General features: G+C 37.9%; 1 protein-coding gene across 2 annotated transcripts in view; it reads right to left on the reverse strand.

Moving 5' to 3' along the window:
• Positions 1-17,631: 17,631 nt before the first annotated feature.
• LOC143146862 (uncharacterized) overlaps positions 17,632-27,567 on the reverse strand; it is a 31,220-nt gene continuing 21,284 nt past the window's right edge. Inside the window, exons 2-4 of one of the 2 annotated variants that reach the window (XM_076311571.1) lie at positions 19,922-20,301; positions 18,832-19,032; positions 17,632-17,773 (exon numbers count right to left, since the gene is read on the reverse strand). In XM_076311571.1, the coding sequence (XP_076167686.1) occupies positions 17,651-17,773; positions 18,832-19,032; positions 19,922-20,242 (645 nt within the window). In that variant the 5' untranslated portion in view covers positions 20,243-20,301 and the 3' untranslated portion in view covers positions 17,632-17,650. Of the gene's footprint in view, positions 17,774-18,831; positions 19,033-19,858; positions 20,302-27,567 lie in introns of both variants that reach the window. The other variant, XM_076311570.1, reaches the window with a different exon arrangement.

Raw genomic sequence — 27,567 nt, forward strand, 5'->3', positions numbered from 1 at the left:
GAGGAGAATGTCAGCAGACTTGGGAGAGAGGGACCGCCAATGCGCGGATAGAGGACAGATCTTTCACGGTGGACGGAGAGGGGACGACCAGAGGAGGGGATCCCGGACGGAGAGGAACAAGAAGAAGATTTTAATAAACGAAGATGAGCGCCGAGTCTGTTCACCGCGAAACGGTTAACGACGAGGCGAGATGGTGGGGGTTTAATTAGGTAATTGACGAGGTACGATGAAAAACAGGGAACGAGTATCTTTAACTTTACTTCTTATCGTTTCAGCGAACACGTAAAGGTTGATTTTGAACCGTTCGTGGAATTATACGCGGATCATTGACGAGTGACGACGAAACAGGTGCGGATGACCCGATTCCCCTGGGAACCAAGAGCATTTTAGCGGATTATTCGCGAAATACTACGGAGGGATTTTTTAATTTAAAAAATTACTTTTACGTTGGATTTCTTACTGGTTTTTAAGTAGTATTTTTAAGTTAGTTCACGGAGGATTTTTCAAGGTTGATTAATTAACGAACGTGTTTGGTTTATTAGAGGGTCGTGTGGAAAAGATTTCTTAAGAGAGAGAGAGAGAGAGAGAGAGGGGGGGAAGGGATGTGTGAGGTAGGAGGGGATACGATAGGCAGTCTGCTCGAAATAGTTCATAAAGAAGAAACGAATAGGATTGATGGTAGGATAATTGATGATGTTGGGTAAAAAGCGAAAGAAAAGTTCTGCCAAAAATTATTTATCATTCGTACACGACACTACATCGCTAGTTTCTTTTCCTTCCATTAGCGAGTTGACGGAGGATGTATTTTTGATAATTAATGGGCGAGGGACACCGACTGAGACGAGAAGTTGGGAATTGAGTAACAGGAGTATTCGAATTTTTTTTTACTTTTTGTTGCTCGAAATACATGTGGACGTATGGGATCGGGTTTGACGATTGACGAGGTAACGAAACTTTTGTAAATTACTTTTCATTCGTCTGTTGCGTTACATCGTTACTTTCTGATTACTATTAATGTGGTAATCGTAGATACAGTATCGACGATAAATACAGAAAAAATTATGTTAGAAAGAGCGCGGACGATTCGAGGAGAAGATAAACACTCGACTACCGATTGGCTGAAAATAATCGATAACGAAGGGAAAACGAAGAGCATTGAATTATGTATTCGACGAATACAGGAGAGAAGCACGACGAAACGAATTTTATAAATTAGCCAGTTAATAATAGAGAACGGATCTTGTCAACGGACAGACGAGGGAAACTTTGAGGGAGAGAAGACTCGAGGAAGACAAGGGTTTTAATAAACGAAGACAAGCAGAAGTTGGTTGGACGTGAACAGTTAATAAGGTGGAGAGCTGAAGTGGGTCGTATTGAGTAATTGATGAGGTAAGGTGAAAGATGAGAGTTTCTCGAGAATTTTTTATATACTTTCCTTACGTTGGTGCGTGAACCTAGCTGCGACAGTAAATGCAGAAACTGAAACAATGAACAGCACTATCGAGAATGATTTTTTATTTAAATACTATATTGTCCTAATTTTAGGGTAATGGACCAGTCACTGAAAAGCAATCCCCTCGTAGTGTGCAGAGAAGAGCATCAACCCTTTGCCTGGATACCCAAAATGGAGGGTCGGAGGGTCGGAATGGGATAGTGGAGGGTTTTAATAAGAAAGAATGAGTACGGTTCGTGGTTTGGTTCGCAATAGTTGATTAGAACGGGGAGATAAAGTCGCAGAATGGAATAAGTGATAAAGAAGGGTGGGAAAGGTAAACGCAGTGGATGTAATTGGTTAGGAAATTCGAGAGGGTGAATGTGATTAGGAGGGTGAAACCTGAGAACTAATCGTTTGACTTTCATTACGATAATGGTGGAGTAAAATTAAAATTTGTTACCAAAACCGTGATCTTGAAAACGATACAGCTGAATTTATTACTACCCCTAACCAAGCCCTTGATATTACATTTCCTAGAATGTTACACATTGTTGTGTTTTAAATTCAAATACACATTCTTCTGAGTAGTTACTTTCTGTGAATTTATTCCTTCTATTAACATTAGTATTTTTTTTTTTTTTTTTAATTCGAGGTATACAGAGCAGGGAGAAAATATATAAAACAATTATGAAAAAGGAAGAATCTACACCTCTAAAATAAACCAAAACGATAAAGTAAATTTCTATTAATATTAGTATTTTTTTTTTTAAGTCGAGGTATATAGATCAAGAAGGAAATATATAAAACAATTAGGAAAAAGGAAGAAATCTACGCCTCTAAAATAAACCAAAACGATAAAGTAAGTCTCTCGAGTAATAGTTGATCTTACTTCCGCCTTTATTTACGTTACACTATTTATTCGTATTATCTCTCGACTTACTAACAAACGAGGAGTTCCATTGCTTCGATTCGTTGACAAATCGATTGTTTACTGGGACGAGTTACAGACGAACAATTCCGTTGAGAGTTAAAAAATGGAAACGTATCATCGTTTTTCGAAAATTATTTAATACGAGTTTTGTACACGTGGAAGAGCACACGAATTGGTGAAGTGGGGGGAAAGACAGGCCTGCGATTATACATGTGGCACGCCATTGGTGCGATTCGCGAGAGAGACGAAGATAAACGTCGTCGGAAGAGCGAGACGAGGAAAAACGTCGCAATAATGGAGCGGCAGAGGCAAGTGTTTAATAAACGTTATCGATAAAACTGTAAACAGAGAAAGGAATTCGTTACTGCGCACGCTGTTCGCCAATGCGACGAAAAAATATTGACTCTGTTCAAACTCGTTTGATAGTACACCGCCGTGTGTATTGCAATTTTATTTGCACGCTCTAGACAGAACAATTTGTCGCCAATAACCGTTCAGATGCTATTGATGCAATACTAAACATTTGTATAAAAGATAAGAGAACTTCTAAAAGAAATTCCCACTTTCGCGAATTTCACGAGCTATGGATTCTTCGAATTATTCATTCGTACAGGTCGATAGAATTTTTTGTAATTTGAATATGTAAATGAAATTGTATATTTAAATATATGCTGTTCGTTTTTTTTCGAATTGACTGAAATTTGGTTTCACACACCGGAGTGAATAAAATAGTGACGCTATGAATCGCTTTACAGTGAAATTCTTCCTTCTGTTAATTCGAGGAATTGTTGTTCCGTTTGGTATTAAATATTGAAAAGTATCTGTAATTATTTTCATAACCACGGGTTCAGTTTCGAGCAACGTTTAAGAACGCAAGTGGGTTTTCGCTCCGAAATAAATTTCTCTTTATAAATTTTACACATATAGAATTATCGTCGACAAGTGTATATATATTTAAAAATTTCGTTAATGCTCCAGTCGGTTGAAAATTATAGTACCACCAAATATGTTGCACAAGACTTTCATCAACCTCCTTTCTCTCCCGCTGAAATGGTTCAAAATAAATGTAACTGTGAGACGAAGGTATAATAATTTAACGATCGAACTAAATAAAATTTTGAAATACTTAACGATCGAATCGAAGTAAAAAAATAGTTTCAACGAACAAATTTCCATTATCATATTCTAACATGACGATATCTTCGACCACTGTGAATATCCTCTTCAGACGTATTTTAAAAATAAAAACATACAATAATACATAATATAATAATGATAATAATAAAAACTAACAGTGTAACGAATAATAAACTTACAAGGTTACAATATTTTAAATAAAAACCAACGATAAACAAAGCCCAGTGATCAAAAACGTTGGTAGAATTGTTCTAAAAATGATTTATTTCGCTTCATTTATGATTCGAATATCTTGAAAGAACTCTCCTCTAGGGTGAAAACTGATCCGTGTGGGCAAACTTCGCCGCCAGATTTAAATTTCACACGGATCGGGACCGAATGAAATAGAACGGAAAAAAAGCGAGTGTGGCTGGACAGAGAGGAGAAGAGAAAACGTGGCTGGTTGAGAAAGAGCTCGATGATAGGCACACGCGCGACAAGTGTTTCGCACACGCGCGCGGCCAGCTGAAAGAATCCGCGTGTCGTCATCGAGATCCCGGACTCGTTCCAGCTAAGCGACTTTGCCCGTCTGCCGTATTATGCGCTTATTTATCGTCGAGGAAAAAACCGGAATGCATCATGTCCATGGGTGGATGATGTTGCATCGTCGCACCAAGGACGCGTGCGCGATAGTCCACTCTTATTATCAGCCGTGAAATCGTTGACGCGACTTATCGTCGGTCTTTCGATTTCCTTGGAAGATCCATGATCTTCGCTTCCCTCCTCTTAAGTGACTTTTCACGGTTCTACGCGTCACTACAACGAAATCAATTTCGCTATTGATCTATATCGCTTTTGAAATTTATCTTATGGTTCGTTTTAACTTTTGTCACTTTAAAAGGGGATAGAATATTATTTAACTGTTTTCCTGATGAATTGTTTATGATAGTTGATCTAAATAGGGTAATTCTTATTTCACTTTTTAAGATTTTGAGAAGCAGTTACGAAAATTGATTACCAGTAAAGGAAAGTCAATTACACTGTTCGAGGAACTGAAATTTTTCTTACTATAAATAATGGCTTAAAATATCATTACGGTGAAATATTCATTTTTCGCGAAAGAAATTTTCGTTAAGATACAATAGACATTGTCAAGGTTACATGTATCGATTATCGATTCACAAGTGTTCTTCTATGTAGAAAAATGATTAATTAAATTTCGGTTCTTTTAAGTATAAAATTCAGTTCTCACGCGTATTGTGTGTATTGTAAGAATTAGACAAATGTTAAATAAATGTGTCTAATGAACAATTATTACTTCCTATTCTGTAAAACTTTGAGAAACATGTCAAAAACCATCTTTCGCTTCGAATCTCGATGAAAATTAATTTCTATAGGCAAATTGATCATTTATAATGCATAAATAGAATGCATATTATAACGTTAATATTCAAAATATACGCAAATGTTAATAACAATCGCGTAGAGAAACAAATATTCACAGAAACCGTTTGCCTTCACAGATTTCGCTATATCTTGATGTTTATTAGTCATAATTATTAACAATCATCATCGGACCATGGATTAAGCAATTATTGACAATGTCCTACTATAAATAATGGCTTAAAATATAATTTCGGTGAAATATTCATTTTTCGCGAAAGAATTTTTCGTTAAGGTCCAACTGACATTCTCAAGGGTACACGTATCGATTATCGATTCACAAGTGTCCTGCACGATTTTTCTATTTAGAAAAATGATTAATTAAATTTCGGTTCTTTTAAATAAAGAATTCAATTCTCACGCGTATTGTGTACACTGCAAGAATTAAACAAATATTAAATAAATGTGTCTAATGAACAATTATTACTTTCTATGCTGTAAAACTTTGAGAAACGTGTCAAAAACCATCTTTCGCTTCGAATCTCGATGAAAATTAATTTCTATAGGCAAATTGGTCATTTATAATGCATAAATAGAATGCATACTATAATGTTAATGTTCAAAATATGCGCAAATGTTAATAACAATCGCGTAGATTCACAGAAACCGTTCGCCTTCACAGATTTTGCAATATCGTGATGTTTATTAGTCATAATTATTAACAATCATCGTCGGACCGTAGATTAAACAATTATGAACAATATCCAATTATAAATAATGGCTGGAAAGCTATCAATCTGTTGAAATATTCGGTTAGATCGAACAAAGGCGATCGAAGTAACGGTAAGTGACCTTCAACCGGGGTATAAGTAGACTCGTCGGTTGACGAAAATTTCTTTCCAGCGGGAGCCTCCGAGGTGGACGGACCTCTTCATTTTAGGTATTCGGACCCTCCGCGGACAGCCATGGATGGCAGTTGCCCATTGGTGGACAGTGGTCAGCCTTGGCGACCTCTCCCTAATTTTTTTTTTTCTTAGTATTTTGCTTCATTTATTTTATTTGTTCTTACATATCTGTATTTATTCTCCGATTTGAATTTGTACTTGTTTTTTCATGTTTATTCTTTTGTCACTGCTTCGTTTATTGTCTCTCATACTGCATGCATGTATTTAACCATTGATTCACATGTCTTGTTTTGTTTAATACTTATTATAAATTTCATTTAGCTACTTTAGCTAGGTATATCGAAGAACGAAGAACAAAGAACGAAGAACGAAGAACGAAGAGGACTCCTTCGTCGCATCCACCGGGGGACAGCTAATTTTAAGTTTAGACTAAATTAGTTTAAGGCTCCATGTACTAGTATCTGTGATCTGCCGAGCAATTATTCAATCTGTAGCTTATTTTTGCTCGCTTTCCCGTTCCTCAGTCCGGCCACCTCTGCTTGTTGCATAAGCAAGTGACCGGCCGTGTAGCTGGTCCGAACGGTCGATCGCCGTCTCCTCTGGTGCGTCCACTTCGAGAGAGAACATGCTGCGAACACAGGGGCAGGTGTTCGCACCGGTCCCTGCGGAAGCCCTTGTTCCATAAGACCCTCTCTTCGTCATCCTCCGTGAGTCAGGTCCACGCTCTGCGTGGCTCCTGGCTGCGGAGTTGGGAGAAACGGGGCACTCCTCTAGAGGAGTGGACGGCGTCGCGCATTTCCTTGAGAATCGGGCTCACTGAGGGGAAACGGGACCGACCTAGTAGGAGCAACTCCACGGTTCGCGTCGCGTATTCTCCAATTTTGCCTCAATTTTCCATAATGTAATTGCTCGGCAGAATTAAACGATGAGATCGAAGGAACATTGATTCCTTCTATCTCAGCAGTTAGAATAAGTTAGTTTTAAGGCTGTGCTCTGCCAAGCAATTATCCAATCTTTAGCTTAATTTTGCTCGCTTCCTCGTTCCTCAGTCCGGTCACCACTGCTTGTTGTCGAAGCAAGTGACCGGCCGTGTAGCTGGTCCGAACGGTCTATCGCCGTCTCTTCCGGTGCGTTCGCTTCCAGAGAGGGCATGTTGCGAGCACAGGAGCAGGCATTTTTGCTGGTCCCTGCGAAAGCCTCCAAAATAAGACCCTCTCGTCGTAAAGATGGAGAAACGGGGCACTCCTCTAGGGGAGTGGATGGCGTCGTTCGTTTTCTCTGGAATCGGACCCACCGAGGGGAAACGGGATAGACCTAGTAGGATCAACTCCACGGTTCGCGTCGCGTCTTTCCCAATTTTGCCTCAGTTTTTCCACAATGTAATCGCTCGGCAGGACTAAACGAGGAGATCGAAGGAACTTTGATTCCTTCCATCTACCTGGTTTAGTAACTTCCTTTGTATTGCACGTCGAGGGAGATCGATGGAACTTTGATTCCATCTATCTCCCTCCGGGTCTCCGCTCGCAGCAACCTCCACGTGGTGAGACCTGGTAATCGGTATTACTCGTGACGAACGATAATTCTTCGTCGCGAGTAGTACCGAGCTAATTGGCTGCGAATTTAGAATATTATATTAACGAAATATCTGGTGATTGAAATTGATTAAGAAGTACATCATAGTTTGATGATCGGTATTTACAAAAATATACGGGAAAAAAGGGATCGAACTCTGAAGTGTTAAAAAAAAGTCAAACATTATTTCCACAAAGTGGATGCTCCATTGAACCCAATCATAGGCGTTGGTTACGCATAGTCACGGCCCTGGTGAATCGAGACAAGCGAGCAGCGGAGCATATGGCGGCAAACCGTTCTACACACGTTGCCGATGAATATTTTCTCGGCCTGCTCGAAATGTAAGTCGTTTCGGCATTTGTGCCGGGCAGTTTATTTTTCGGAAATGTCTGTAGAATCCGATCGTGGGTAGGGTTTTCGTTCGCGGTAGAGAACTTCTTGTAAAAACACAAAAATAATGCAGAGGAACTACACACATCGACACTTTTTTAAACTTTGATGTTTAATTTATAACAATTTACGACCAAAAACAATTAATAAATTATACACCACTATATTCGAGAAACTCTCCTCTTTTCTTGAGAACCAATTAGAACTTTTTAACGTTTTTACTTTTCGTGTAACACCTCATTCTTAAAAATGTATGGTTTTTAGAAAAAACTTCGTTTAATTCTACAAGGATCACACACTGTTTATTTGATTGTTCTTTTAGAGAGGAAAGATAATTACTTGAAATGTTAATAAAATTTATTCTGTATAGTTTATATTATTCGTACTCTATTTTGGTTTCGTCCAGTCATCATACGTGATTTCATTTGATGTGTCATGTATGGCACCCGAGTTAACTCGGGCACGGCTGGTAAGTAATTAATACATTTATTGCGGGACACACCATATGGCGCGATTGTAAAATCACTTATTATTGCGGTACCCAACATACGGTATGCGCATTATTTTTCTTGCGTTATTAGTCGCGGAACATACCATATGGAGATAATTTGGCGATTAAAATTATTTTTACACGAGATTCTATTTTTACATCTTGGTGGTTGGTTGCTTTGGTTTAAGGACACATGTGTCTACAGTATAGTATAGACGATGTCTATAATAATTTGAAACGACTTTCTCGTTGTATTTCCATTTCTACGTTGAGTATGAAAAAATATTTAAAACAATTATTATTTATTTCTATACGAAGTATCGAACAATTTATTATATTTTACTTTTTATACTTAGTTTGTTAACAAACTCTGTTGAACAACTTACATCGTTCACAAGTATTCGAACAATAATGTATTTTAATTGTACCCCAAATATATAATTACGTTTTGAATTAACAATTTTACACTTGTATTAAAAATTGCAATTACAAATTGGTAATTGTTCTCATTATAACTTCTCAATGATAGAAGTGCAATCTCTTCCTTTATTATTTTTTTTTATTTCAATTAAATTACCGACAAACTAACGATCTGACATCAAATACTAAAAAATGAATAACTATACGTTCGATATAAAATATATAATTCATCCTTTACGTTAATTATAATAATAACGATAATTATTAAAGCGTGGACAAAAAATTTTCTTCGCATAAAGTTCATGAAAAATAGTATTCGTAATACTTAAAAGAAACATGGTTTACCTCGCACGTAAAAGAAATTAATCGTGCATTATAAATCGCTACCAATGGTTTCTTTCATTTTATTTAAAATAATATTGTAGATCGGGGAGGTCGAGGCTTCGTATCGACAAATCGATTCGAGCGCGTAAAGTAAATAACGTTCTGAGAATTGTTCTAGTCGGCTTACGTCAGTTTCAACGGTACAAATTGTTGGGAGGGAGCAAGGTTGCGGCTATAATTGTGTGATCATTCAACGTTCATGCAACTCGAGCGCTGTCATGCGTGTCTTTGAGTCGTAAAACAAGACCTGCAGCAAAATCAACAGCTGTATTTCAGTCTACGATGAATTTAATTATTACTCGCCTCGTATAAGTCTCCAAGCTTTAATTTACAATGATATTATTGTTTAACGAACAGTGAAGCGTAACGCTTTCAAACACTGCACATTACTCGAAATGTTACTGCGAAAGAATTCCAATAAAATGTATTAATAGCCATTTTATAGCTTAATTTTATTTTCCAACGAAACTGGTATTCAGATAAAAAGTTGCGTAACTGAAATCGAAAGCGTTCGACAACACAAAGATTGTTTGTTATTTTTCCAGAAACTTTTTACGAGCACTTATAGTTACCGGAAATACTGGTGCAGCTACAGCTACTTTGCTGACCTCTCTTACGACAATCACTCTTGAATGCCTATCTATAGGCAACCATGTTTCACTAGTCCAACGTGTTGCATTTCTGCAGGCGTAGAGCAAGTAGAACGATCAATTTTTGAATATAATGTAAGTAAATCGAAAGTGATCGATTATTATTCACGTTTGGAAAAATGTATTTATTTAACGTCTTTATTACGTAAATATAAAGGTACGGATTGAAGAACATAAAATAAAATATAAAATGAATACTTTAACTACATTGATTGGGTTAAGGTTCTGTCAAAGTCAAGAATTTGATTTAAATTAATAGAGAAGAAAAAGTACGATAGTATGGAACAGAGATATAAAAATAGTATGGAATAGAAAATCTGTGAAAACTACGAAAGAAAAATTGTGGAATTGAACTGAAGTTAAATGAAGCTATGAAAAAAAAATTAGATCGAAAGTGGATAAAATTGCGGACGAAAGTAAAATAGCAAAACCGTGTAATAACTATAGAGAAAGAATTCGGCAGTCCCTTAGGCCTGTTCTTTTATTGGTGCGGTCTTATCAGAATACATCGAGTTTTACATACAACATTCTCTATATATAGAACGACGTTCACCGGACGATCGTTCGATTTCTATATAGCGTACATACGCAGAATAAATGTCACGTATACACTCGCGTACAAGTTAGCGAACGTGCTCGCTAAGTTACAAGATCGTACTTGTTTTTTTTTTTTCTTTTTTGTTGATTGATTTTTCAGAAAAGCAAAATTTCATTTCTCTTCCCGTTTCGTCCCAGGACGAAACAAAGTTCGCGGATTATCGAACGTTCTGAAATAGAAAAATCTTCACAAATATAGACAACGCACGCCTAGCTCCGAAACCGCAGCTTACACGCTAATTGTATAGAATTTTTCGACGATGTTTAATTAGTATTTTTTTTCTTTTCTTGTTTTTTTTTTTTCGCTCACACAATCGTGCCTCGACACGAAGAAATTGACATTTTACAACAGCGAAAGACAATATATTTTTTCTTGTGTTTTTTTTTTCTTTTTTTTTTTTTTTCTTTTTAAGGAGATTCTCTACCATCGCTTACTATCCTGGCTTTCTTTTAATCTTAATCGTTAAAGTCTACGGTTGTTCCAGAAGTCTCAAAATATGGCTGGATTCCTGATTAATTTCATCGTCAGATTAACGAACAATTTAACGATAATGAAAAATAAATTTCTTTCTCAATCGTTTCGAACGAAACACCTTCTTTTCGATCTCTTCATACTTCGCGAGTTTATCCACAAATTGCGCCCAATTTCAACGTTTCACGTTTTACGATAATAATCAGCGCGCACCGTTTTCGTTATTTGAATATAATTATCGTGACATCGCACAATAATCGATATCAATGTTCCAATAATTATGACAATCATTACAATAATTATTATATTACGTGTACCGTGCATATTACATGTTAGAGATAATAATAATAATAATAATTTTGCCCGTTTGCGAACAGCCAGAAGTCCGACGACGACGTTAATGAAAAATCCGCGGCCCAAAAAAATACTATACACGCATCTCATATTTTCTCTTTCTTCCTCTAAATACACTCATTCTTCATCTCTAGCAAAGTTGCTTTCTCTCTCTCTCTTTCTCTCTTTCTCTCTCTTTCTCTCTCTCACTCTATCCTTTCCTTAGTTTCTAATTCGTCTCTTTCCACGTACACACATACGCAAGCTTCCAAGGACTTGATTAATTGTAAATGAAACGCGTGCACCGTGTACCGGGTGTAAACGTGAAAATGATTGTGGCATTAGTAAAATTATGTTATACGATTGGCGTTCAGGTATTCGCATTGTTGAGAAAAGCTTTCGTTTCACTGCGAGAATTCGGTAGCAATAAAAATCATTCTACACTCTGTATTAAATTATCCTGAATATTAAAATATTGGATCACGTATTGGATTCAGTTTCGGTAATCGTACGTTTTTATTACGATGGTCTGTAAATAGATTTATAATAACGATCGTTAAATCAATTATTAAATTTGGTCTGTTATTATTATTCGAGAAGGTTTTTACCGAGAAGAAGAACATAGAACGTACAGTCTATCGCACAAGTACACGCGCATTTATCTAATACGTTACGAAAATTTACAATATATTAATAACAAAGCTGTCCGCTGTTCTAGAACGTATCGATACACCGATAAGATCCGTTTACAATCACGAAACCCATCGCGTAAAATATGACACGATGTCAATCACTGCTTCAAAAAAGGGAAAAGTTTACCCGATTGAATCTTTCCAACACCTTCGTTCAGGATAGATATATTGACCGCGTAAGGTCACTTGGTAGCTACCCCCCACTACAACGTTCAACTTACTCCCAACATCATTTTTCAATTTCTGACTCCGCCCATTACCATTAAAAGACAGTCTACGAACCAGCTGACTCGCGTTCTCTGTGTTTCCGAACAAGAAGCCGCGAAAAAATGGACGAAAATCGTCACGAATCAAAAGTTATTCGTTATTAGCACAAACGTGCGCTCGACGTTGTTAACCACGATCGTTAATCGTCGAACGTGAACCACGTTGGGAGAATCGACGTGTCCGTCGTGTCACGATCGTGTCTACCTCGTTAAAAGTACCGCCGGTGTCTACCTCGTTAAAAGTACCGAGCGTGCCCACCTCGTTAAAAGTACCGAAGTAGCTCGTCGCAGTGAAATGAAGTTTCTCGAGTCACGCCAATAGCACTTCGCGCCAGTAGGTAAAAGGATCTCGCATCGTACAAAAGGATGCCCTTCTCACCGAATAGAAAAACTGATATTTGGCAACGGTGTGGAGAGTCGAGGGCCGTTGACAGGGTTGGCTATTTTCATTACGCACGTGAAATATATTGTTCGTGTTTCTTCGTTTCTTTTTTTTTCTTTCTTCTTCTTCTTCTTTTTCGGCGCGAGGTACAAAAGAACAACAGTATCTTGAAAAGACAAGTATAGGCAGGTACTGTATTATGTTTCGCTTTTGGTCGATCGACGTCCAAGTATCATGAACGATCGTATCGCACGTTTCGACGAGAAAATTCTTTTACTCTTCTCACCCCTTCTTTTCTATCTAGCGTCTCGGTTCACGAATCGCTCGACGTTGCAAACGAGTCGCAGATCATCGAAACCTTGAAGAACGAAGTGGCCTCAGTCGCGGTTCACTTCGAACGCGATTATTAGTTTTCTTTTTTGTTTCGTTTTTTTTTTCTTTTTTTTTTCAGGGAAACGCGTCATTGAAGCAGGAAGTTCGTTTCAGGATCGCTTCGATCAAATTGGAGGGTTCTGTAGAGAAACTATGGCCGAAAATCGGGGAAACAATTTGAAACAAATCGAATCTATTTTACGGGGGAAGTTCGCAACACGTAAATGAGAATCTCATTCGTTTATTTTCACGTTAGCAACATTTATCCTGTCAATTTTCATTCTCGATGCGTGACAGAAATGTGTCGAGGTGTCGATTCCCTGTCAATTTATAAATCGTGACGGATCTCGATCCGTCTGTGATATTTCTTTTTTTTAAATTAATTCCGGCCCGAGGAGGCTGCAACAATCGATGTTCGGTTCTCGGAGAAAATATTTTCCTACACCTGGAGCAAAAATTGGCAGAGAAGATTTTGTACGGGGGTTTCGTGTAATTGTTGTTAACATTTTGTATATTCACCAACAGGAATTAAACCCGGTTGAGATCTTTATCCCCGTGGTTAAAGTCGATCGATGCAATTCGATTTATTTTCGCGTAAAACCCTCCAATTGCACTGCACCGTCTGTTGCATTAATGCGTTGGCATTAGTAGCTTAGTATTTTCTTCGAGGAAAGTGTTACCGCGAGAAATTTTCGCTAATAAATCACGCCAAGGTGTGATTAAATCTGTACGATTAGCTATGTCGGTGTAACAGTTCGGGAAACTAAATTAGCTCGTTGCAAGTGAACGAGCGAAGACAAATTATTCTCGTACATGCAAACGAAGAGAGAGATCATTTCTAATTAATTTACTGTGGCAGACGAAATTCCATAACCGGTGGAATACCTCGGTTGGAAAAATGAGAGAAATTAACTACCGACTACTCTCTATTCGACGAAGCGTGAACGAAATGAATCGGCTCGTGGTAAATGCTCGAAACGAAATAATCAGTTCGTGTCTGTTTCGTACGAAAAGAAGATGCAAATTAATTGATCGCGTATCGCTAGACGCGAGTCCATTGAATACGCGTATTCGACGCTCGATCTATAATACTTTCATGTGTTTCGAGTTTCGATTTCCTCGGACGCGTTCCGTTGGAAATCAGTAGTTTACAATCGTTAATTACACATCTATCTACGTGCTCCCGTGGCACGGAGAAATCAAAAGGATCTCTCGATCGATCGTCTTTAATTTCCACCTCGAGGAATGGGATCATGGAATCCACAATTATTTTTTTTTTTTTTTTCATCATTTTGTTCGTTTTACCAGTAGAGAGGACGAGGGAAGAAAATCATACCGGAAAAGGCCGATACTTTTCACGTAGAATACTTCACTTTTGTTTATGGCATGGTAACTTACGTACGTTTGATTCAAAGTGAAAAATTGTAATGTAATTAGGAACTGGATTTGTTATTTTTTTTCTTTTTTATATTTCATTTGTAAATATTATTATAGTTTGTGAAATATGATATATTTAATTATTTGTGCTCGAATATGACAAATTATTGCAAATAATGAAATTATCAGTTTGAGTATATTCAGTTTGTAAATTGTGCTTTTTTTAGATATAGTTAATGTATTCGAAGGGTAACTTTGAGACAGAAATTAGTTCAGGTATATATGTTTCGACAAAATTTGACTGTCTAATAAATAAGGAAGAAAATTGATATTTAGAGGTAAATTATTTAGCAGTAAATTATGAATTCGTTAAAGAATTATCTTCTTAAAAACTGTAACTTTTGGATAGAGTAATTTTACAATTAATGTATAATTCTAAAATTTGAAGCGATTTAATGATACTTTCGTCAAATTTGTCTACGTTAAAGACACGAAAAAAAATGTCGTTGTCTACGAATGAAAGATAGATATAGAAAAAGTGTTTTATAATAGGCCAGTCCATCGTTGTTAAAGAATCTTGCAAACGAAGTATATCGCCCATAGCCAAACAGTAACAATAACGTGTTACGTTTGGACGGTGTAAATAATGGCGATATCGATTTGTACGAAGTTGCATTCAATTGAAAAAAGTACGAATGTTCATTTTCCATAAACAGAATTCCACTGAGTTTAAAATTGCATTCCTCGAGGTAGAAGTTTCGAGAGAAATCGATCCATCGGATCAAAAAGTAGTCATTTACAAGAGTATCGAGATTTCGAGACGAATATGCCGATTATTTATACATTGTGTTACAACACCTCTAACATTTATGCTACTCGTTAATTTTCGTAATTTCCCCAGACACAAATATACTTTGATACTGGAAACAATTACTGAACAAACAAACGTCCCTCAGAATAGCGAACGAAATTGTTTAAAAATTACCTCCTACTGTACAATTTAAAATTGGACAAAATCTTAGCGAAAGAGTGTAAGAAATGCAGAGTCACTGTTAAGTCGAATTCACTCGAGTCGAACGATCATGCAGTTGGAAATACTCGAGTATGTTATCGTTTGATGTAAAATCAATCAACCGTTCAATTATCGACAAGGCTCTGGGGAAATTATTTCACCTATAAACAACATGGTTCAGTTAACGCTCGATTGGCGTTACGCTCTCGATATTTGGTTCGATATTAACCGGTCGAAGGGGCAACAAATTTCGTACAATCTCGACGTCTCTTGAACGTCTTGGTAAATTGTACAAATTGGTCGAGCGGTTTGCCAATTGTTTATCACGAGGTGAGAATGCGACGATTAAAATGCAATTGACAGGTTGAAATCTTTCTCTGACTTCAGCCTCTTCTTCGGAAGCTTCTATGAGTTTGTCCATTGACTCGACAAACAGCTCGTCGTTAAAGAAAATATTTGTTAATTAGTTGGTTAGATCGAGACGATGGCCGTTTGATATCATCGTAAAAACTTCTTCGTCGACGATTGTTTCGATATTCGTGGCTTTTGGCTTGTTTCAAAACGGAGACTCGTCTTCATTTGCGTCGATCTCTGTACTCATACAATTCTCCTCATCCAGATTCTTCGTGAATTTAAATTTCGGTTTATAGGACACTCTAGATATCTTCAATCTTAATAATTATCTCATTTAACTATCTACTTTTTTTTTACATACACTCGACCTTCAATTCTTTCCAACAGTTTTCCTCTAGATGTTAATTTTAATTTTTAAAGAGCATCGACTTCGATCAGATTTTCTAGCCTAAATGCCAATACAAGAACGTACTTTTATTCGGTAATTGCTTGTTTAAAAAAATATCCAGGATATTCCATTACCGATGGAAATTACTTTAAATCTTGTGGAGTCGATACTAGAAATAACAGAAAATGTTTGCACACATGGATGATTTATTTAATAGTGTTTCAGAGTTATAGCCACTTTTGTATTTAATCACCTTGTGTCCATCATAATTTAATTACACTGTGACAATACATATAGCAGAGTCTTGTTTCTAAAAATTAATAGAAAATTATTTAACACGTGAAGTCACTTATAATTCAAAAACAGGATAAAGAAAATAAGTTTAATGTAAATATAAACTTCTTTTAGAGTCCTGTTAAAGTAGGTCCTATCAATAATGCAATATCCTGTATATCAAACCACAAACTGTATACTCTTCGTTAAGAGTGTTACTGCGTGAAGCGAAAATGTATCGTATAGTAGATTCTTAACAGTAATTCAACATCTTGACTCCATAGACCAACAATCTTCGATCGAAAAGTTGATGGTGTTGACAGAAATTTATACGTCTACAGAATAATTGTTGTTTCCCAAGATACACGTTAATCGACAAACCAGGCACTCTATGTTAAAAGTGTCATTCTTAACAGTAGTACAACATCATGATCTCGTAGATGAACAGTCTCCAATCGAAAAGTTGCAGTGTTAAGAGAAATTAATACACCTATCGAATAATTGTTGTTTCCCAAGATATATAAAAAAAAATCAGGTACTCTATGTTAAAAGTATTATTCTTAAAAGTAGTTCAACATTTCGACTTCATAGATCTATCGCGCAACTCTCATGATGAAATATAAGAAAGTCGTACCAACAAAAATAAGCATACCCAGCGAATAATAATCGTGTCCCGAGATATGCGTTAAATAACCAATCTCTACGTTAAGAGTATCGTTTCACGAAACTGAAACCCATCGTAGTTTCTTCGAAATCATAGTTAAATATCACGACTTCGTAGATCGATCGAACATTTTCCAGAAGCAAAAGTCATGGACTTGTATCAAGAGAAATAAATATATCAACCGAACGATTATCTCGTTCCAAGATAATTATTGAACAGCGAATCGTGTCCTTCGCGTTAAAAGTTCCACGAAGCTAACACCTGTCCGCAGATTCATAGAAATCGATCATAGATCTCGACCTTGTAGATCGATCGAACAATTCCAAATGAAACCTCCTAGATCTGTGCTCACAAAAATAAATCTACCCATTGATTAACTATCGGGTTCCGTGACAAATGTTAAATAACGTACCGGAACCCTACGTTAAGGGAATCGTTCCACGAAGCTAAAACCTATCATAGATTCTTAGCGATTGTTCGACAATCTCGACTTCGTAGACGGGCTGAACAGTTCCCAAAAGGAAAATTCACGAAGATGAATATTTTACGTGTTCTCTGAACAATTAATCTCAGCTGTAAGCGTTCAGCAATGATTCAAGAATACCCAACTAGCCCGTGTGTTCCGTCGCAAAGCGTTAGGACCGCGGTTAAGAGGTCCTCGTGTTCATTCTGGTCCATCGGGAAACAATCGGCCTTGATTTGTGCGCGATCATGTGAACATCTCGCCCTTGCGGAGGTATCTCCACGCGGCAAAGACCATCCCGTTGTCGTAGAGGTCTCGTTTCCGGCGTTTTAGAGGAGAACGCAGCCGGAACCTTGCATCACCTCGGAGATGAACATCGGTGTACCGGCACCGAGGCCCCCGTCAGTCTTCTCGTGCTCGTTTTTATCGTACTCGCAGTCGAAATAGCAACTCTGGAAACAATTGCGTTACTAAATGACGTGTCAAAGAGAGATACGAAACAATCGGTACCCTCGACAGGAATAATTTGTAATAAATCGTTTAAAGAGAAGTAGAAGGAAAGTAATGACCCGAAGTAGTATTCTATGTCTATGTTTAGTTGTTAAAGTTATTGTAAATATTTTAACATAGGAGAGAACGTTAAAATTATGAATAAATATTGATAGATGGCACGAAATGCACCAAAGCACCAGCTGGTGCCACTTTTTCATACGAGTCAATATTAGTGTCAATTTTTGCTCATTTCAGGGGAGGCTAATCATAGAAATAAAGAAATTTGATCGTAATAATGTATAGTAAATTATTTAAAAAGAAATAGAAGGAAAGTAAAGACTCGAAGTAGTATTCTATGTCTCTGTTTAGTTGTTAAAGTTATTGTAAATATTTTAACATAGGAGAGAACGTTAGAATTATGAATAAATATTGATTGTACGAGTCAGTGTCAATTTTTGTTAATTTCAAGGGAGGCTAATCGTAGAAATAAAGAAACTTGATCGTAATAATTTATAGTAAATTATTTAAAAAGAAATAGAAGGAAAGTAAGACTAAATGGAGAAGTATTCTATATGTAGGTTTAGTTGTTAAAGTTACTTTAAATATTTTAACATAGAAGAATTAAAGTTATGAGTAAATATTGATAGATGGCACGAGTCAATGTCAGTGTCAATTTTCGTTTGTTTCAAGGGAATCTAATCATGGAAATAAAGAAACTTGATCGTAATAATTTATAATAAATCATTTAGAAAGAAATGGAAGCAAAATAAAGACCCGAAGAAAAAATATTCTACGTCTACGTCTAGTTGTTAAAGTTATTCTAAATATTTTAACATAGAAGAGTTAAAATTATGAGTAAATATTGATAAATGGCACGAGTCAATGTCAGTGTCAATTTTTGTTCATTTCAGGAAAGGCTAACCATAGAAATAAGAAAAGTTAATTATACGTGTACTTAACTATATATAAATTTGACAGTTAAAAGATCAGTCGAAAATCTTGATAAGTAACGATCTACCTGACAATCTAAGCATCTGCAATGGTCGCTCATTTTGCAAGTGATGCCCCACTGTTTGGCCATCGCCCTGTAAAATTGTTTGCTCGATTTGTGAAGTATTTTCGGCGCTTTCGTCCTGTTCTCCTGCTCCCGGGACGCCTCGCTGTCGTTGTTCTTCTCCTCTTCGTGTTTTTGCGCGACAGCCGCGTGCTCCAAACGCGTCTAAAATCGTAACGAAACGTGACACAGGTCCCGAACAGCTCTACTTCACGGGTAAAGCAAAATCACTTTAATCGTCGATTCAAAGGCTACCGTTCGGGTCGAAACGCCTCTATAGAATAGAATAATTGAGTGCTCTAGAATAAATTTACCGCTCAAGAGCAGAGCGAGCGGTTTCCCCCACTACACGCACAAACTACCCCCGATAAACCGTTCGGTCAATTCGTCGCTCTGTAAAATAAATAACGAACTCTACAACGTCTGGCAAAATATTGTTTCTAGCTTTCGATCACGAGAATCGAATATTTCGTATTACGAATATTTTATCACACTTTCATTAATATTTAATTCGAACGAAGTCAGAACAGTTAAAACCTGCTCAGTTTCCTTCTCGTGTGTACGATAATATTTTCTACCTTTAACAAATAAGTAAATAACTGCGATAGTGTCGATTCATTCGATCGAGCACCGTTTGCCAGAGATCGCAGAATAAATTGGCCGTTCAAGGTCACCGAACAATCCCCCCACCACACGATCATTCTCCTGCTCCATCCATTGCATACAAAAGTTAAAAGCACAATTCTGTGATACCACACTCGTGAAAGCTCTCTCAACGAAGACGCAAGAAAAAAAAATAACACAATCAATAATTTTCATATGGAAGTGGGAGTGACCTTGAACGTCCAACCGAATTTGTCCAAACTCCCAAGGACGAGTAATCTCTACCGTGCAAGAACGAAGACACCGAACTGTTTCGTCTCGAATTATTCGACAAATACATGAAATTAGTTATTTCTTCATAGTTCGCCACGATAACCCAGATCTTCACCTGTTCGATAACGTGTTCATACGAAGGAGGAGGAGAGCTTGGAATGGCTAGTTCGTTCCTCACCATCAGGCTGTTGGAAGCAAACACCGGTGACTTTAAATTGGATTCCAGCTCGGTGGCCAATTGCAATTGGTTCAACGGTAGTTGAACATTCTCCCCCTTCGCGTTGTCCTCCGTATCGTAGTCCACGTTCGTGTTTCTTTCTCCGTTGCAGCCATTGGTGGCACCCTTCTCATCCCCCTCTTCGTTCTCACCGATCGTGTCCTCCTCTACATCCTTCTCGCAGTCGGCCTTCTCCTTCCCCGTATCGTTGTCCACGGCCTGTTCCGCGCTCTCTTTGTCTTTCTCTCTATCCTTCTCGTCGCTGCTGCGCGACTTCGACATCTTCGAGAAGGGAAACTTAAACGGCGCCAGTTTGATCAGCTTCTCTTTGTCTCGCGCGTCTGAAACAGAGAGGATCACATCGGGCACTGTTTACTCCATTGTGGACCAGACGTGCACGTGGTAGCAACGCGTTTACGTGCGCTCTTTACCGAAAACAATCGGAGTTTTCTCAACAACGACAGATAATGGAACAATCGAGTTGCATAACGCGACCTTCGAGCAACCTTTACGCGATTTATCACGGTTTTCGAATTTCAGTAAACATTCTTGTTACTTTATCGACCATTTGGCTACAAATGATTGGGTACCACCTTTTTCAGCTAATGTTCATTATTTGGTGGATTGTTATTACGAACGGGATCTTTTTCAGCGGGTATTTATTATTCAGTGGATTGTTATTACGAACGGGATCTTTTTCAGCGGGTATTTATTATTCAGTGGATTTGTTATTACGAACGAGAGCAAATTCAGTGGATATTTATAATCTTCGTGATATTTATCTTTGAAATTTTCATTCAACGAAAGAGATCATTGTTATAGCTATAAATAACGTACGGTCAATTTGTTTAATTTCATCGTAGTGGAAATTCGTTTGGAGATCACTCGAAAGTCGCGTTATTTAACGTCGTTGAGTTTATTTTAACAAGTATGACAATTTTCTTTGAAAAGATTGATTTTTATTTAAAGTTTGGGAAATTAAAGAACCTATTGAGTTGTACGGAAAATTATTTCGTTTTTTTTTGCTAAAAATGGAACACGATTCTTTTAGAGTGCATAAACGTTTTATTAAATTATATATTCTCCATTTTGGAAAACCAAATGACTTTACGAACAACCCTGTATAATGTACAATTCGTGCGATTATAATGCAAACATCGAAAGTAACACGAATATCATAATTTGTAACCTAGAAGATGATCCTGACATCTTGCAAATTGCAAATGATAAAAGGATCCGAACAAAAGCATCCATCCTCTACGAACAATTCTGTATTCAAATAATTACAAATTCTTATCGAACAATTAAATAAATACCGAACCAATCTCAGCCAGAATCGATAGTTAGGTCATTCAAGTTGATACAAGTAGATCACCCTGTATCGTAATATAATATAAGCACAGGGAATAGGAGAACTACGGTGACAAAAGGAATTGATTTCTTGAAATTGAAGTTTAAAGATTTACGAACAATACAAGAGTCTGCACAAAGAACGAATTCATCGAACAATTAAACGATTCCAAATCAATTTCAGTTTAAGTCAATAGTTAGAGGGTCGGTCAAGTAGATACAAGTAGATCGTATTGTACGTCGATTTCCATTTAAAAATCCGGAAAATAGGTTTGGAAATGTTAAAAAATGCAAATTGTACAAAAATCTAATTTCTTTTCCTTCGAAATACCCAATATTGGTCCGCAACAATTGCACCTGAATTGAACAAACCACCCTGTACATTGTAGTACAGATGGTGAGATGCATATCGATAAAAAAGAAGTGGATTACCATTTAAGAGCTTAGAACATAACTTTAGAATGTTAAAAATTATAAACGATACCAATTGCACTCAAGCTCAATATTAAGAATATCAGCGAAGTGGTTCCATATTGCTCATATCACTCTGTGTATTTTAATAGAATGTAAAAATAAATGGTGAGACACATATCGATAAAAAAGAAGTGGATTACCATTTAAGAGCCTAGAACATAACTTTAGAACGTTAAAAATTACAAACGATACCAATTGCACTCGAGTTCAATATTAAGAATGTCATCGAAGTGGTTCCATATTGCACATATCACTCTTTGTATTTTAATAGAATGTAAAAATAAATGGTGAGACACATATCGATAAAAAAGAAGTGGATTACCATTTAAGAGCCTAGAACATAACTTTAGAACGTTAAAAATTACAAACGATACCAATTGCACTCGAGTTCAATATTAAGAATATCATCGAAGTGGTTCCATATTGCACATATCACTCTGTGTATTTTGATAGAATGTAAAAATAAATGGTGAGACACATATCGATGGAGAAGAAATGTATAGTTATTTAAAACCCTGCAATAGAACCTTGGAAATGTTAAAAATCATAAACGATACAAAAATCAAAACCATTTCCCTTCGAATCGCGCAATAATAACTCGTGCTAATTACGCTCGGAATCGATACAAACAGTACAACCAAACCAGTTTCGAGTCGACGCAAAGAGATTTCATTTCCCGTTTAGAACTCCCGTGTGACGATCTCGCAAACGTTAAAAAATCGTAAACGTTAGAAAAATCAAAATTACATCCAACCGAAGCACACCGAGCCACACCGATTCCACCGGAAATCGATATTAACGGTACCGTGAAAGTGGTACCGAGTCGACGAAGCGAAGAGACTTCGTTCACCGCGTTTAAAAAGCAACCGGAAAAGGAAGATGGCCGGGAGAAATCTTGGGAATCGGCAGTCCGTAGCGGAAAAATTTGAATCGTGTGCGCGACGATCCCTTTCAACCGTGTGTGCACTCATCCGAACCAATTCCAGCCGGGATCAATATTTACGGGGTTATGGAGATTGGGATCCAATTGCACGGATCGTCCCGTTGTGTCCCGTTGTATTATGAACGCGTGGGAGACGTACGCGAACGCGAAGAAAAGGGCGAGCGGAAGAGAAGAGAAGAAGCAACAACAAAAAGAAAAAAAATAGCTGGTTACAATATCCGCTCGGGCGGAGGAAACGATAAAAGAGAGAAACACGGAACGGGACTGGTCAGGGTGGGGGAAGTAGTTCGTTCCCGTGGAAAGGAGGTGTATCCCCGGTGCGAGTGCACCAGCTTCATCTGTCGTTGACCCAGTGACCGAGTTTCGTGTTATCGGTCGACCTGGCGCAGCTGCGGCTGACTTTAAAGCCGCCGACTCCTCCAGGAGGATACCTAACCGTTCGAGGCGCCCGATCGTATCCGTGTTCGTCGATCTCTCAACGAGAATTAACCATCGTTCAGACCTAATCCACGTGGATCATCATCGAAACGATCGATATCGGTCCGGCGCATTCCCGATACGGTCGACGCGACTCGAAGACGCGACCTATCTCGATCGGCCTCGCGTCTTAATTGTTTTGGATATCTGCTCGTGAATCCCTGACTACGATGGTCGAGGGGTCTTAGTTACCCAGGACACGTCGATCGTAAGCGCGGAATGTAAAATTGAGACGCCTCGTGGAGAAACGTTCCGAGCCGCGTTCCCTGTTACCGGGGATGGATTCTGATCGCGAGCTCTCGCGGTGGCGTACCAGACCGCTATAGTTAAAAGATTGTGTTTACCCTTTCCACGTTCTCGTTACGACCCACTGGGAACACGGATGCGCAATTTTTCTTGCGAATATAGCGCTACGGAACCATTTCACGGCGAGTCATCTAGGCCGGTGTGTGGGGATATTTAAGTTCGATTAAATTTCGAAACTCAATTTGCCTAGCGAATGTATTCCTGGGAGGAGGTAAGATCGATTTTGGAAGTGGTCGTGGCTAGTTGGGTCGGACGTTTTGGTTGATTTTGTAGGATCGCGATGAAAGAAATTACAACGAATTCTAAAGGTGTGAAGCTTTAATTTTGAGTAATTTTTGATTGTGGACCAAATGTATTCCATGGAGAAAAGAAGGTTACACTTTTTGAGACAATTTGCATATGGAATGTATTCTTGGGAGAAGGAAAGATTGATTTTGGAAGTGGTCGTGGCTAGTGTTAGGTGGACGTTTTGGTCGATTTCGTAGGATAGCAATAAAAGAAATTACAACGAATTCTAAAGGTGTGAAGCTTTAATTTTGAATAATCATTGATTGTGTACCAAATGTATTCCATGGAGAAAGGAAGTTTACACTTTTCGAGGCAATTTGCGTATCAAATGTATTCTTGGGAGAAGGAAAGATCGATTTTAGGCCGGTTTTTGGTCAACTTTGACAGCAATCATTCTAGTTGTTAATGATAAACTTTAGTATCGATGGATCAATCGTGTCCTGTCGGCTGGAAATAGATTACTTTAAAAATTAATCAATTCGACGATGGAAAAGAATGATTTTCTATTCTTGATCCCAAAACAGGACTTCGTCGGATTATTACTTATTCAAAAGTTTGGAAAACTAGTTCCCTGAAAAGGAGTTAAGGTGTTAGATCCAGTCGGAAGGTGGCTGACTGAATTCTTTGCATTGAAGTCGAAGAATCTTCGTAAAAGAGGGATCAAAATATTAGGAGACCGACGGGAAGCCATTGTAAAAATTGCGAAAAAATATATGAAAATTTTACCATTTTCAAACAATATAAATATCAAAGAACACGAGTGTTCCATTGTCCATAAAATCCTTTATTCGAACGAACGTATATTTTTATTATTATCACTGCATTGGAAGCATAGGCTTTGTCAAAAACCAGGGGAATATTTTATTTCTCGATATCGAGCCCCTCATTTTCAATCCATTTAGTTCCACGAGCGCATGGAAACTGCCAATACCCTTTTTCAAGGCAAATGTGGGTCATGATTTGAAAATTTACCAAAACATTGAATTTTTAAGGTATCGCGATGGAACAAAAATGAGCTTACACGGAACGAATTATAGATTCCAATATAAACTCGATAAAAGTTCTCCAATATTTCACAATAGTCGAACCGAAGTTACGAAAGTTACGTCATCCCGCAGCATTCGCCCGATACGATTCGCCAACGTCACCTTCGCGAACAATCTTCGATCTACGTGGGTGTTCCGTGCAACTTTCTAATAGTCGGAGTTATCGTCAACGTTAAAACTCACGAGACAAACACGAATTCTCCGAACCGCGCGAACCCGCGACGATGTATCTCGCCGTTAACGAAACAGTATGCAGCTGACGCGTCAAGTTCGTTCCGCGGAGCAGTCAGTTGCAAAGCTTTCACTCGATGCGCGTTAAAAGGCAAATATTTACTTACGAAAGGTCAGGGGGTTGTAAATTAATCCCGGACGCAGTTCCCTATTGAATATCCAACGAAACTAATTCCCTAGCACACGGATCAAACGCGTGGTGAACTTTTTAATGCAATTTGTCCGTGTCGCGAAATGAGAATTCTTTCCGTCAGCTCGGCTTGAAATGCAACGTTGAACTGCGTGGAATAACGTGGAACGCGTGCACGCGGAAGTGTCATTCAAAGTGGCAGGTTTAATACGATATCTTGCATTCCTCCCTGGGACAGGAGGGGGGAGGTGGGGGGTGGAAGATTGCTCGAAATTCTTCCGTCGTACGTTAAAAATATTTTTACCCCGATTAACCACGCGTTGCTGACAATGTAGCGCGTCGTGCTTTCGAACGGAACGAGAATGCAATCGCAGAAAGAGTACACGAGCAAACACAGGAAAACGGTCGTTGTTATCGACAATAGCGCAATTAGGTAGAATACTTCGCTCGGGCGAAGCGAAACCGAGCTCGTTGCGCGAACGTCCCGAGTACGGGGAATGTGTTCTCGTGTTGTGCGTGTGCGCCTTTAAATTCAGCTACGCGCGGAAAGTTTACGCCACGTTGAAATTATATATATATATACGGTGGTGGTATTTGTCTTACATTTCGCTCTTCCCGATCGCGTAACTTCGCGAAATTTACATCGTAGAGGAAAGTCGAGCGCCACTCGTTGGTAAAGCTTGTGTATCGGCTTGTAAATTGGCTCCGGTTGGTAATTAACCCTTGTGCGCGTCGCCAAAATGTTCCATGTTGTCGGATAATCCGAGTACCCTTTACGTAACGATATTTTTTTTTTTTTTACTCGACCGATTACCGATCTATCGCTCGAGGCTTTTTTTTTTTACTTTACCGATTACGATGCAAGGGATGTTTAACGATTTCTTTTATTTCGTACGTTCCCGGAAGCTCTTAATGTTCTACTTTTGTGACGTATTTACCGAATGCTGTTTTAAACTATCTGAGCGAAAGATTATTCGAAATTATGATACGGGGTGATTTGGAAATAGATGTTTCTACTTCAGGGGGTGAATGTATACTCTAATACGAGTGAAAAATGTTTTATTAACGTGTGTCTTGTATATCTTGGTTTTCGAGTTGTGGATGATCGAAGAAAATGTTTCAAGTGTCGAAAGAAATCGATTTTTTCAAGCTAGATTAGAATACATCCTTAAGGGGAATGTACAGATATGAATGTAAATTTTTTCCAGTGGTCTATTTTTCAACTGTGCACAGTACATTGTTGGCTTCCGTTGATTACACGAAATAAAAATACTGAGTTGAAAGTTGCACTTTGAACATTTTTCTCGATCGTTCTTAACTCGTAAACTAAGGTATATAGTACTTAAAATATTGTCGAGTATAAATTTTTCTTTGAGAAACATCGATCGGTATAAAAATGTCCAAAGAATAGATATCCAGGACGATTTTGCGATATGTTTTTTTTATAAGAACACGATTAATTATTAAAAGATCAAACGAGATGCATTTGGTTAATTTTTTTATAAGAACAAGATTAATTATTAAAAAATCAAACGAGATGCATTTGATTAATTTTTTTATAAGAACAAGATTAATTATTAAAAGATTAGATGAGTTGCATTTGGTTAATTTTTTTATAAGCACACGATTAATTATTAAAAGATCAAATGGTCAAATGAGAAGCCAGTTGGCACGCAAAATTTAATCGTTAAATAGTAAAATAGAACTTCGCGTGAGATAAAATTATATGTAAAATAATTTTGTATACACGATCGTGGAAATATAACGAAACCGTTTTATTTTTAAACGAGTGGAATAGGATCGAGCGTGGCCGGACAAAGAGAATACGAGATACACGTTCCAGTAAAATGTAAAATTCCAAGAAAAGGACGAGTTACACGTTGATGGAACTTCGATCGCGTTTTAGTATGTAAATTGAGTCGGAGAAATAATTAATCTCTGTACAGCGAAGTGCATCCCGGCGCACAATCGTGTGTCGAGTAAAGATGAAAATGTATTCGGTAGTTGAAGAAGTTCGCGATCGCAGAAATGCGAATGCGAACATTTCGTGGTTTAATAGGTGAATTATGGTCGTAAGCGGTCGTACGAAGAGAAGGTAGAATGCACAGTCGAGGAACTAGAAGTTGCCTAATCCGAACCGGGCGAAGTGTAAATTATCCTACCCGGTTAAGCGTACAGAACTGTATCGAACGCGCATCGTTAGAGAAGTAGAACACGCCAGTCTGCGTGCAGACAAGAAGAATTGGGACATGGTTGGTTCGGAAAGTGGAACATGCTCGTTGGTAGTCAAACAACTGTTTGCTCGTAGTTTGAGCGGTAGAAGAGAACTGCATACGATCTGACAAGTTCAATAGAGCAATCA

The sequence above is a fragment of the Ptiloglossa arizonensis genome, chromosome 5 (assembly GCF_051014685.1).
Source record: "Ptiloglossa arizonensis isolate GNS036 chromosome 5, iyPtiAriz1_principal, whole genome shotgun sequence".
Lineage (NCBI taxonomy): Eukaryota > Metazoa > Arthropoda > Insecta > Hymenoptera > Colletidae > Ptiloglossa > Ptiloglossa arizonensis.